Genomic DNA, 13,756 nt, shown 5'->3' on the forward strand with positions numbered 1-13,756 from the left:
TTATGCTATAATATAACTGACTATTTTTTTTCCATTTTCCAAACTAAAACTTCAATCTCTTTGTAGACACAGAGTATATCTTAACTAACTTCTCCCATGACTAGCCCAGTGCCTGCACATGATAAGCAGACAACAAATATTTACCTCAGCTATTTACTCTCTCAGTTGTGCACTAAAAACCACTGCAACTCATAAATGTATTGTCCAGGCAAGAGTTAAGTCAGTTGCAGGCAAGTCAGCTGCAGTTATCTAAAATCCTGGAATACTTAATCATAGTTAAGATTATGGAACTACTTGTACAGAGTTTCAATTGATTAAATGGAAATGAAAACATTCCATTTCATATAGTTTACCTTCTGGAAATAGTCTGGAAAATAAAAACAAACTGTCCAAGATTTCTGTTTATGTCCTTACAGGAAGCAAATCTGAAGTCAAAGATCTCCTAAGTATACAAAAGTAAAAGTGAAAGTTGCTCAGTCTGTCCAGCTCTTTGCAACCCCATGGACTATATACTGTTCATGGAATTCTCCAGGCAAGAATACTGGAGTAGGTAGCTGTTCCCTTCTCCAGGGGATCTTCCCAACACAGGGATCGAACTCAAGTCTCCCACATTGCAGGCAGATGCTTTACCAGCTGAGCCACCAGGGAAACCCAAGAATACTGGAGCGAGTAGTGATCCCTTCTCCAGCGGACCCTCCCACCCCAGGAATGGAACCAGGGTCTCCCGAATTGCAGGCGGATTCTTTACCAGCTGAGCCGCCAGGGAAGCCCGAGGACACCACGCAGGGCTCTACTCTCAGGCCGGTAGGAGACTATCCTATCGGTCCTTAAGACTGTTTACTACTACCAATCACAAATTTTCATAATTCAAAGAATTCTGCGCAGATGACATTCTTGGCTAGGGTTTCTTTGTGTAAGTAGATTCCTGTAGTAACAGAGAAAGTATTGAACCTTGCCAAAAACAGTAAGGCTCCTTACTGAACAGCTTCCCGAGTTGTCTCTCTGATAAGGTTAAGGTGTAATAACAAATGCATGACAACAAGTAACTTGGGGGGGCCTAGGAACAGCGCACGAGATGGGTTTAGCGAAAAATACTCCTCAAAGGTTAGTCAAAATGATCAGAACAAGGAATTAGCCATCTGTCCAGATGAACCACTGTAAATTCTCACTTACCACCTATATCTTAGTTCAGTGTATAATTTTTTTTTAACAAGGAAGAAAACTAATTCATTTCCAGAACTGTGATATACATTCAATATATAACAAAATAAAAAATCAAACTCAAGTTTTCCAATCATATTTAACTTTGAATCATTGAGCAGAGGAACAAAATATGTTGTAAATTAAGACTTTTTGCTGAGGTTTGGCTGAGAGCATTTTACTATACGTACGAACTCTGAAACTGCACTCTGTTACTTTGAAGTCTGTCTTACAGTCACTAATAAATAACACATTGTATGTCCTCCTCCCTCAGTAATAGGAAGAAGAGTATAGGGAGAAAAAAATATAGTACTGCAAATACAATATGATTTCATTTGTGCAGAAATAAATATATTTTAATGTGTATATGTAAAAATGTTTATAATGGGTATATTTTGGTTATAAGGATTTTAGAAATAACTTCCAGCCTTTAAAATTTTCTCTTCCTCTTTATAAAAATGTTCCCCATTTTTTTCAAATTATCTACACTGAATACACACTGCCTTTATAAACAGAAAAATAGATTATTAATAAGCTCGACTGCTAAATAGTTCATTGTATAACACACTAAGCTTTCAGTACTTTCTATGACAAATCATAACTAACCACCAAACACATGGTCTTCCAACTCCTCTGCAGAAAATAGTCTTTTGTAAATTTACTGAATGTTATCATTACTGTTGCTTTCAAACAATTAAATCCTGAAAGCTCTCTATTATACTTGAAGGAACACAAAACCCAAATAATTAACTAGTATAGCCAAGTCAATGTCACTGTTGAGAAAAGTGAGGCAAAAAATATATTTGGCCAAAAAAAAGTCTTTTGAGGTTTTAATTTTGCTCTCCTCAAATCATGTATTTCCAAAGGTGGCATTATTATTTCACTACCAATAACATGAACGTTTAGATATATCACATTTAGATTTAATAATAATAAATTCTTTGCCATTAGAAATTCTATCTTCTATTAAAAAGTCCTAGAGTCAATTCTAAGACTTACAGAAAACATTTGGAAAAGCTCAAAAAGATATCAAAATCAATTTAACTAACTTTTAAAAGTCAAGGAGGGAAAACAGAATTGTATCAAAATGATACCTCAACAACAAATAAAAAACTGTCTTCATTACCTAAGAGAAAAAAGGAGCAAGAGAGAAGTAGAACTCCAGCAAGAAAAAGAAAATGACAATCACACATTTAGGAGAAGCAAGAGAGGAACAACAAAGGAAAGGAAAGAAGTGACATGAAAGAGTGTCTGGAAAAGAGGCACAGAAATGGTCAAAAGGAATAGAAAAAATCAACATTTCACACCTGCCCTCATGCTCCCATCATCTCAAACCCCAAGGCGTCATCTCTTCTGTGTCCTGCAAACTGCTGCCAAAGACCTGAAAAGCTTCACTGCCAGTCCTGCCCCTACCCACAACACTGACTAACTCTGCAACAAAAGCATTCCACTGCTCCTTCCTCTCTGATCTGACTGTCTCATTTCCATGGACATAAAGTATTTCTTAGTAACTGAAGAGTTCCCTGAAAACTAACTGAAATTTATTTGGACCTACACATTTTCCTGTTTGCACCTCATACTTAAAACAACAGCTAGCATTTATTGAACATGGGTGCATTTACTAACTCTTTGAATTCTTACTACTACCCTATGAGGAAGACATTATCCCCATTTCAGAGATGACAAAACTGAGCCCCAGAGAGGTTAAATAAGTTGCATCACACAGCCAGCATTTGTAATGGCAAGTGTTTGAACTCAAGCAGTTTGACTCTACTGCCCATGTTCATTATTATACCTCATTTCCTGACAGGCCAGAACTTGATGGAAAACTCAGGATTAATCATTTGGGTTATTTGCTTTTCTTCTTTTCATTGGAAGCTCTTTTTTAGATTCTGCACTTTTTGACTCTGTTAATCATACTAAAAAAAAACACTGTCTTAAGAATGCCTGATATTTTATTTCCTTAATACTGATTCATCATAAAATTTTAAAATAGCCTAAGAATCAGCAGTTCTTGATTGTGCAGTATCTTTTAAATTAAATACAGTTTATTATCTGATGTTTACACACCTGTGTGAAAGGCTTCTCTGGGTCTTTATTCTCCTTCCCAGTGTTGAACCTGTCAAGGCTATGGTTTTTCCAGTGGTCATATATGATGTGAGAGTTGGTCTATAAAGAAAGCTGAGCACAGAAGAATTGATGCTTTTGAACTGTGGTGATGGAGAAGACTCTTGAGAGTCCCTTGGACTGCAAGGAGATCCAACCAGTCCATCCTGAAGGAGATCAGCCCTGGGTGTTCATTGGAAGGACTGATGCTGAAGCTGAAACTCCAATACTTTGGCCATTTGAAGAGCTGACTCATTTGAAAAGACCCTGATGCTGAGAAAGATTGAAGGCGGGAGGAGAAAGGGACGACAGAGGATGAGTTGGTTGGAGGGCATCACCGACTCAATGGACATGGGTTTGGGTGGACTCTGGGAGTTGGTGATGGATAGGGAGGCCTAGCGTGCTGCAATTCATGGGGTCGCAAAGAGTCGGATACGACTGAGCGACTGAATTGAACTGAACTGAACGTTGAACCTAAGCTGAATGACTGTTACAGTACAGTGAGACTCACCCACACACAGAATGGAACTCTTATACCAAAAGTACAAGCCCATATCCTGACTTAACAATGCAGCTTTCCTCAGCCTCCCCTAATTAAGCATAAGAAACCAGTATTATAGACTATGCTGTTTACCTGGAGAAACTTACATGGAAAAGATGAGTCTGTTTTAAGTTGAAGAGAGGCAGTAGAGAAGGTACAGTTAAGGACACTGGAGAGAAAAGGACTAAGAGGAAAAGGATCCCAAGAGCAAATAAGGACTGATTAAGATGTTAAGGGACTTCACAAAATTTCTACTACCCTATGAAATAGGAAGCAAGTCAACTGCTGACAATAAGGGGAGAAGAACCTGGCGGTAATGATTAAAGACGGGGGTGAACTTACAAAGAGCTACCAAGGAAAGTGAAAACAGATCAGGAACATGGCCTCTATGTGGGTGCTATGTCTGAGTAATATAAAAAGTATTTACATGGTATCTTTTCTAGGCATATGAACAAGTTTTTAAGGCACAGTCTTAAGGTATCCATTTAGTAAAAAGAAAATATACATGAATCATTTATGATAAAGGAAATCATTTTTAAATGTCTATATTTAGAAAAGAGCAATATGCATAAATAATTTATGATAAAGGTACCATTTTAAAATATGCCTATATTTTCATCCATTCTTTGTTAGAAATATTCACTACACAGACGATACAGAAAAAAATTTATATATACATAAAATAACATTACAATCTTAAAACAAACTCAGTGCTTAAATAGAACAGAATACCTTAAGAACAGTTTGTTCCACTACAATACATGTTGCTATGACACCAACTGGATTATATGCCTCTGGTAAATATGGGAGTGATATCAGAAGAATGCAGCTCGATTCATATGTATTTTTCCCCTAGTCAAAGGTAGCCAGGATAGCAAGACTACACTTTTAGGCAGAAAACGCAGAAGCTCTCAGCTCAGCTCTTCTAGCTCTGTGCCAAGAATAACCAAAATGTATACCTGTACCCAGAGGGAAGGCCGGGCCCCTAGCCCTCCACGGCTCTTAGCTTGTAGCAATCTATACTTCCTCTTGTGCCCACCGTAACAGCAGCCCCCTGCCTCAGAGCCCCCCCAAGCTCAACGGCTCAGTGCCTGACGGCCACCATTGCCCCCTCTTGCCTCTGTACATTTTTAATAGCCCCTGTAACAAACTCCAAGCCACTGAGCTCCCTGCGTGGGCTTTCCAAGTACTCCCCACTGAGGTACCAGTTATTGACTTTGTTAGCTCTCCAATTAAAAAGTTGCCTAAGGTTTTCCTGATCTAGCCTAAACCTATTTTTATCCTGTTATTTTCAGTGTGAAATTTTATTAAAAGCAAGGTGTTTTAGCAATGCAAACATACGTATTACAGCCCAACTCCTGTAGGTTATTCATCTAAGTGAAGCCTAAGTGCCTTACCTTTGGAAGCTTGATAGGGGGCTCTTTGGATTCCTCCTCTTCATCACTATCTGATTCTCCGCTCTGCACAGAATTCTTAGAAGCCGCTGCCAATGATGTTTCCTTTTTCTGCCATTCCAGAACGCAATGGCGTACATTGCAATAAATATTAAATGCAGAAGGATTGCTATGTAGTTTGATATCTGGTATGATTACTGTATTCTCCAAGTTCTCCGACTGAAATACAGGACATAATATTTCAATTCCATACTCCTTTCCATCATCATCACTACTCATTTTTTAAATGAAAAATTAAACATTAGGCTAGATGATGTGCAAAAGTCACACAGGTGACAAAGATAATCTAAATCTACTGACTCAGCTTATAGCACTTTTTACTACACTTCACTACTTTCTAAGTAACAAATCAATAACCAATCTGGCAAGGGATAGAAAGGAGCCAGTAAAGAACTTATCAGGAATACCCTTTTACCCCACAAGAGGAAAAGAGTCCACAAAGCTTCACTGCCAAAGTTTCAAAGGATACTCCATTTGTTGCTTTTCTAAGGGGCCCCATATATACTGCAGAGTCTCAATGACCTACTACGTATGTTGAATTACATTTTTATTTCTTTCAAAAGTAGGTAAAGGGCTTTAAACAGAAATTAGAACTTAAAAAAAAAAAAAAAAACCCTTAGTTTTAGTTGATTCTAATTTCATTCTCATTCAGATAATGGTGATGCTGAGAAAACTATGGATTATGGGCACATGCTTCCTGAAAGCTCTCTCTCTTAGCTACAAGGTTGGTGCAAAAGTAATTTTGGTTTTGCATTGTTGAACTTTGTCATATTTGCTGTTTATTTTATGTATTTTAGACTATGGAAATGATGTTACACAAAGAGCTAATTCAAGTGATATTCTTATTTGAGTTCCAAATGGGTCATAAAGCAGCAGAGACAAGTTGCAACATCAACAACGCATTTGGCCCAGAAGCTGCTAATGAATGAACTGCAGCACAGTGGTGGGTCAAGAAGTTTTGCAAAGGAGACTAGAGCCTTGAAGATGAGAAGCCCAGTGACTGGCCATCAAAAGTTGACCATGACCAACTGAGAGGATTGTAGAAGCTGATCCTCTTACAACTAACTACACAAGAAGTTGCCCAAGAACTCAACGTTGACTATTCTATGGTCCATTCTGCATTTGAAGCAAACCGGAAAGGTGGCAAAGCTCAATAAGTGGGAGCCTCATGAGCTGACCGCAAATCAAAAAAATCGTCATTTTGAAGTGTCATCTTCTCTCATTCTACACAACATGAACCATTTCTCGATCAAAATGCAGTGAACAGCAGATTTTATATGACAACCAGCTCAGTTCCTGGACCAAGAAGAAGCTCCAAAACACTTGTCAAAGCCAAACCTGCACCAAAAGAATTCATGGTCCCTGTCTGGTGGTCTGCTGCCCGTCTGATTCACTACAGCTCTCTGAATCCCGGCAAAGCCACTACATCTGAGAAATATGCCCAGCAAACTGATGAGATGCACCGAAAACTGCAATGCCTGCAGCCAGCACTGGTCAAGAGAAAGTCACAACAGTTAACTGGACATCACACAACCAATGCTTCAAAAGTTGAACAAACTGGGCTATGAAGTTTCGCCTCATTTGTCATATTCATCTGACCTTTCACCAACTGACTACCACTTTTTCAAGCATCTCAACAATTTTTCGCAGGGAAAATGCTTTCATAACTAGCAGTACACAGAAAATGCTTTACAAGAGTTCCCTGAATCCCAAACACAGATTTGTATGCTACAGGAATATACAAACTTGTTTTTCATTGGCAAAAATGTGTTCCTACTTAGATTAAAAAAATGTGTTTGAGCCTAGTTATGATTTAAAATTCAGGGTCCAAAACTGAAATTACTTTTGCACCAACCTAATATCTGTCTTAATAAGTACTGCAAATCACATCCTTGGTAATTCAATTGTTAAAACTAAATATCCCAGGTCTATTTTGGCCCCGCATTTTATTCATCAGACTCCAACCACATTTTTGAGATCAATATTTACATTATAAATATACAGAACTAGCTTAAGATAGTATACAAAGGAAAATTTGAACAATTAGAGTATGGCTAGGAAGTATCTAAGGAAAATAAAATGAGACACTTTGAGTACCAAGAACACTTGAGTCTCAAAATTCTACTTTTCTTCCATAAGTATTATAATTTGGAAAAAACTGAGTACTCCTTGTTAAATAAAAGAGTACTAAAGTTAACTGATACGTAACATGTGGCTATGTCTTTCACAGATGCTAAAAACAAATGAATATTAGCAATTCAAATCCAACAATATACTCTTAAAAAGATAATATATCACATTCAACTCAAAAACAAGGATGTACAACATTGGAAAAGCAATCCAAAATCCACGCTGACAAAAAAAATAAGAGGAAAAACAACAACACACTATAAATAAACATGGAAAACACATTTGACAAAAATCAAATACACATTCATGACAAAAAGCCTAAGTATATTAAGAACAGAAGAGAATTCCAAAACTCGAGTTGAAGGTACCTATGAAATACCCACAGCTAACATAGTAAAAGACTGAATGCCTTCATCCTAAGGCTGTAAGCAAGGCCAAGATACAGACTCTCAGCAATTACACCCAACATTGTGCTAGATCTGCTATCCTCTGCAATCAGTTTAAAAAAAAAAAAAAGAAATAAAAGGTATAGTTACAAAGAAAATTATCTCCGAGAAATCAAATGCTTTTATTTGTAAGAGACATAAAAAAGAATCTTAAGTGTGCAGAAAAGAAAAAAACAGTCATTTGCAATAATGCAAGGATTTAGTAAAGTCTAAATATATAAAAATGAGTAATGTATCCATATCCTAGGAGTAAACAGTTAAAATATGTCATTTAAAAAATAGTATCAGTAAAGCTAAAGACTGGGAGAAAACATTTTGCAAACCACGTATCTGACAAATGACTGTGCTGTGCTCAGTCGCTCAGTCGTATCTGACTCTGTGACCCCACAGACTGCAGCCCACCAGGCTCCTCTGTCCATGGGATTCTCCAGGCAAGAACACTGGACTGGGTTGCCATGCCCTCCCTCCAGGGGATCTTCCCAACCCAGGGATCAAAGTCAGGTCTCCTGCCCTGCAGGCAGATTCTTTACCATCTGAGTCACCAGGGAAGCCCAAATGACTAGCATCCAGCATACATAAAGAATTCTCAAAATTCAATAAGTAAAAACAAGCAAGCAAGCAACCCAATTAGAAAATGGGCAAAATACATGAACAGACATGTCATGGAAGGAAATATAAAGAAGGCAAAGAAGCACAAGAAAAGAAGTTCAATATCATGAGCCATTAGGGAAATACAAATTAAAAAAATAAAATGAGAGGTAGTACACACCTATCAGAAAGGCTGGAATAAAAAATAGTGACATAAACACAAACAGGTGAAGAGGTGGAAAATCTAGATCGCTCATGCATTGCTGATAGTATAAAATGACACAGAGACTAGGAAAAAAGTACAGTTTTTTAGAAAATTAAACATGTACTTACAGTATTATCCAGCAATTGCACTCTTAGGCATTTATACCAGAGAAATGAAAATTTATGTTCATACAAAGACCAGCACATGAACGTTCATAGAAGCTTTATTCAAAACAAAACTGGAAACAACTCAGATGTCCTTTAATGAGTGAAGGGTTAAACAAAATGCAGTATATCCATGCCATGTAACACTTACTCAGCAATAAAAAGGTGCAAACTATTACTGATATATGCCAACAACTTGGATGAAGCTCAAGAAAATTATGCTGAGTGGGAAAAAAGCCAATTCCAAAGGTTACATACTGCATGAATCGATTTATGTAACATTTTTGAAATGACAAATTATAGAAATGGAGAATAGACTTGTGGTTCGCAGAGGCTAAGGAGAGGGTGAAATTTGGAAATGTATTTGTTTACATAAAAGTAGCACAATAGATCCTTACAATTGAACTGTTCTACATCTTCACTGTAATGGTCACAAAGACCCACATATGATAAAACTGCATAAAACTAAATACACACAAACAAATGGGTGCATATAAAACTGGTGAAATCTAAATAAGATCCGTAGGTTGTATCAACATTAATTTCCTGGTAGTGATATTTTTAATACTACAGTTATGCAACACCTTACCAATGGGAGAAAATGGGTAAAGGGTACATAGGATCTCTGTATTATTTCCTAACAATTGCATTCATATCATAATCATCTCAAATTTTTGAAAAACACATTTGTAAATAACAGCATTTACAATAACATCAAAGATACAGAATAATTAAAGTATGCAAAAGTCCTGGCCACTGAAAACCAAAATAACGTCACTGAGAGAAATTAAAAACTTAAGTGGTAAGAGAAACTGTATTTATCAATGAGAAGATTCCATATCATTAAAATGGCAATTCTTGCCCTCAAACCTATAGATTCAATGCAATTCCAACAAGAATTCAAGAGGCTTTTTAAGAATGGAAATTGACAAGCTGATTCTAAAATTTACATAGAAATATAAAGAACCTAAATCAACTAAAGCAATTTTTAAAAAAAGACCACAGTTAAAACATCTGATCTATTTCAAAACTACTGTACTGAAGACATATGGTATTAGTATAAATATAGATCAATTAAACAAAATAATTCCAGAAATAGGCTTACACAAACATAGTCATCTGATTTTTTACAAAGATGCCAGGATAATTCAAAGGAAAAAAGATTCTTTTCAAGAAATGATGCTGGATCAACTGAATACCAACATGTGAAAAAATGAACATCAACTTTTATCTCACACTGTATACAAAAATTAACTTGAAATGGATCACAGATCTACATGCAATAGTTAAAACTATACAATCTCCAGAAGAAAATCTATAGACAAAGACCTAGAACACAAAACACAAGAATCATAAAAGAAAAATCAATTCTTTAAATTTATAAAACTTTTGCTCTTATAAAGCACTCTACAAAAACAAAAAAGGCAAACCACAGAACAGGAGAAATTATTTGCAACACAGTTGACAAAGGACTCTGATCTAAAATATATAAAGTACCCTTGGAATTCAAGAAGAAGACAATTATTAAAAGGGAAGGCAAGAGTTGAACAGACATTTCACAATAAAAAGACATAACTGGTGAAAGGCTTATCATATGATGATGATGATGACAATGTTCACACATCATTAGTCATGAGATAAAAGCAAGGTAAAACACCAGTGAGATACCCCTATATCAGAATGACTAAAATTTTGTGTAACTCTTAAAGGGTGAAAGACTGTGGTATCTTTTCAGGAGCATTTTTTTCCCTAGCGTATAAACTTTGACCGTAATTATTTCATAGGAAATCATTTTAACAGATTTAAAATCATTCATTTCAGCTATGATTTTAAATGCCCCTTTCTTTTACAAAAAAGAATAAAATCAATGTATTAAAGAAAACAATGACTAAAATTTTAAAGACTAACAAGATCATGTGTTTGCAAATATATAAAGCCATTAAACTTCTCACACACTATTGGTGGAACAGAAAATGGAATAGTCACTTTGGAAAACAGTTTTCAGTTTCTCAAAAAGCTAAACACCCACCTATTACGCCACCTGTGAGGAAGTGTTAACACTGAGTTAACACTGTTTATTCTCTGTATTTTTCCAAGGGAATCATCACTGTCCCATGGCCAACACTTGGGAATGGAGTCTTTAGAGAGCTTTCTTTATGTTAGGTATTGATGATTCTGTTACATACTCCTACAACAACAGACCTTACCCACTAGCTGGTCCAACCGCTTTGCAGAAACATCAGGACTGACAAAGTGAACCTAAGTCTCACCTGCTGCAGCTGGCTGCATATCAGGATATACCTATGTGCCCAGATCCCCACAAAAGTCTCAGGTCCTAAGACTCACGTGAGCTTCCCTGGACAGAAACATTCCAAATATACTGCTGTGTTTCACTGCCAGAGAAAAAGCACGGCCTGTGAGCTCAACAAGGAAAGATCAGGAGGCCTACACTGTTACTCCCTAACCACCAATACATTCAATACATTTATTTTTCCTCCTGCTTACTCTGTACTCCTTGTTGTAATAAATCTTAGCCATTATTGTAAACTGCTTCTGAGTCTTATGAATCCTCTCGAAATCAAAGTAATCATCACCTTAATCATCCCAAACCTAGGTATTTACCCTCCCACCAAAACAAAAACGTGTACCCACACACAGACTAGTACACAAATGTCCATAGTGGTTTTATTTGCAATGGTTGGAAACTGGAAACACCACCAAAATGCCCATCAACAAGTGAGTGAATTAACAAATCGGGATATATATAAACAATGGGATACTAATCAGAAAAGAAAAGAAAAAAAACAGGAAAGACTATTAATATATACAAAAACATCAACACAACTCAAAATCATTATGCTGAGGGAAAGAAGCCAGATACAAGAGTGTACCCAGTATGACCACATTTACATGAAATTCTAAAAAATGAAAACTAATCTATAATGATAGAAAGTGTATCCACAGTTGCATAGATTCAAGGCTGTAACTGGGGGTTGCGGGGACGAGAGGGGGGTATAGAATGCAGCAGAGGATAAGGAAAGCCTTAGGGATAATGGAAAGTTTCTAAACCATGATTGTATTTTTCAAAACTCAGAGTTTCAGGTTCTGCCATTAAGGAACCTGATCTAAGATAAATATATTTGATAGCAGGAATTTGAGGAAGTGTCCTGTGTCATGGATTTGACTTCTTTTATAAGAAACTGAAGTCATTTGCTGGAGAGCAGAATTTATCACAAGTTTGAGGCAAATGGCAAAGGACTGAAAAAGATACAGGAAAAATGGAAGAACTATTTGACCAGAAAATATAAGAGAATAACCTGACTATGGAAGGTTCATTTGATGCTGGCAATCATGAAAGGGTACTGTTGTCAATAAACTCTGGTTTAACTCCCTCTAGCAGGAGGCGCTCACCCGCAGGGAAAGACGGCTGCATTTGTGCAGGACTGAACTCTCTTGGGGGGCCGTGCTGGGTCTTTGCTGTGGTGTGCGGGACCTACTCTAGCTGTGGCGCACGGGCTTCTCACTGCGGGGTTTCTCCTGCTGCAGAGCGTGGGCTCCAGGCACATGGCTTTAGCGGTGTGGCACGTGGGCTCCATAGTTGAAGCTCTCCGACTCTAGAGCACGGGCTCAGTAGTTATGGCACATGGGCTTAGCTGCCCCGCAGCAGGTGAGGTCTCCCTGGACCAGGGATTAAACCTGTGTCTCCCGCACTGGCAGGCAGATGCTTTACCACTGAGCACGAGGGAAGCTCCAGGAGTGAGTTTTGTCAGACAAATTCAGCAGATGTACAAATGAAGAAAAGGAAGATGTGGCAGTCAGAATAATGGCCTCCAAAAACATCTCCCCCCAGTCCCCAGATCCTGTGAGTACATCACCTTAGACGGTAAAAGGGAGCCTGCAGATGTGTTTAAGAATTCTGAGATGGGGGAGTTACTATGGATTATTGAGGTAGGCCCAATGTCCCAAGTGAAAGTCGTTCAGTTGAGTCCGACTCTCTGCAACCCAATGGACTAGAGAGTCCATGGAATTCTCCAGGCCAGAATACTGGAGTGAGTAGCCTTTCCCTTCTCCAGGGGATCTTCCCAACCCAAGGATCAAACCCGGGTCTCCCACATCGCAGGCATATTCTTTACCAGCTGAGCCGCCAGGGAAGCCAATATAATCCCAACAGTTTATATAAATGGGAAAGGGTGGCAAGATAGTTGGAGAAAGAAATATAACCACAAGAAAGGGTAAGAGTAGTGTAGCATGAGAAGACTCAACCAAGTTACTGGCTGTGAAGATGGAAGGAAGCAGAACCCAAGGAATGCAGGCTCTAGGAGCTGGAAAAGGCAAGGAAAGGAATTCTCTCCTAGAGGTTCCAGGAAGAGCAGTCTTACCGACACTTTGATGGCAGCCTAGTGAGACCACCCACTTGAGACTTCAGACTTCCAGAACTATAAGATAATTTGTGCTGTTTTAAGCCAAATATAAAACATGAAGCTTGTTATAGCACCTATAAAGAACTAATACAGTAGATTAAGCAAGAGTTTTTCTAAAAATACTGTGGTATCTATACCAAATAAGAAGGAAAGTAAATGAAGGCGATAGCTAATGGAGAAATGGAGGGGCCAATGAGAGCAATAAAGACGATGAATCAGTATAGCTAAATAGCACTTAAAAAGTAACTTCTATAAAAAGAAGGTGGGTGAAAAAATAGTCCAGAAATAGTAACAGAGGACAGAGACTAACACCACCACTTTTTACACTCATCATGAACAAGAAACGTTTCCTACTCATCTTTGCATCCCAAATACCCAGCACAAGGTCTGCAGAGAGTCAGTAATTAAAGTCTAAGGAGTAACTGAATGAAGTTTTTTTAAAAATCATTCTTATCACAAGCTGCTCCTAAAAAGTAGATAGAAAACCTAAAGGCCAACAGA

The 13,756-nt window shown here is 37.7% G+C and overlaps 1 protein-coding gene across 7 annotated transcripts in view; it reads right to left on the bottom strand.

Annotated features, from left to right (window-relative positions):
- The window catches only part of MYCBP2 (MYC binding protein 2), a 263,283-nt gene that overhangs the window by 212,762 nt on the left and 36,765 nt on the right, over nucleotides 1-13,756 (bottom strand). For all 7 annotated transcript variants that reach the window (XR_010658547.1, XM_065902278.1, XM_065902281.1 and 4 more), the window contains exon 3: nucleotides 5,245-5,460. Coding sequence is in view for 6 of the 7 variants with exons in the window: in XM_065902278.1 (XP_065758350.1) it covers nucleotides 5,245-5,460 (216 nt within the window). In the remaining variant the exon portion in view is untranslated. The remainder of the gene's footprint in view (nucleotides 1-5,244; nucleotides 5,461-13,756) is intronic.

The sequence above is a fragment of the Muntiacus reevesi genome, chromosome 11, assembly GCF_963930625.1.
Source record: "Muntiacus reevesi chromosome 11, mMunRee1.1, whole genome shotgun sequence".
Lineage (NCBI taxonomy): Eukaryota > Metazoa > Chordata > Mammalia > Artiodactyla > Cervidae > Muntiacus > Muntiacus reevesi.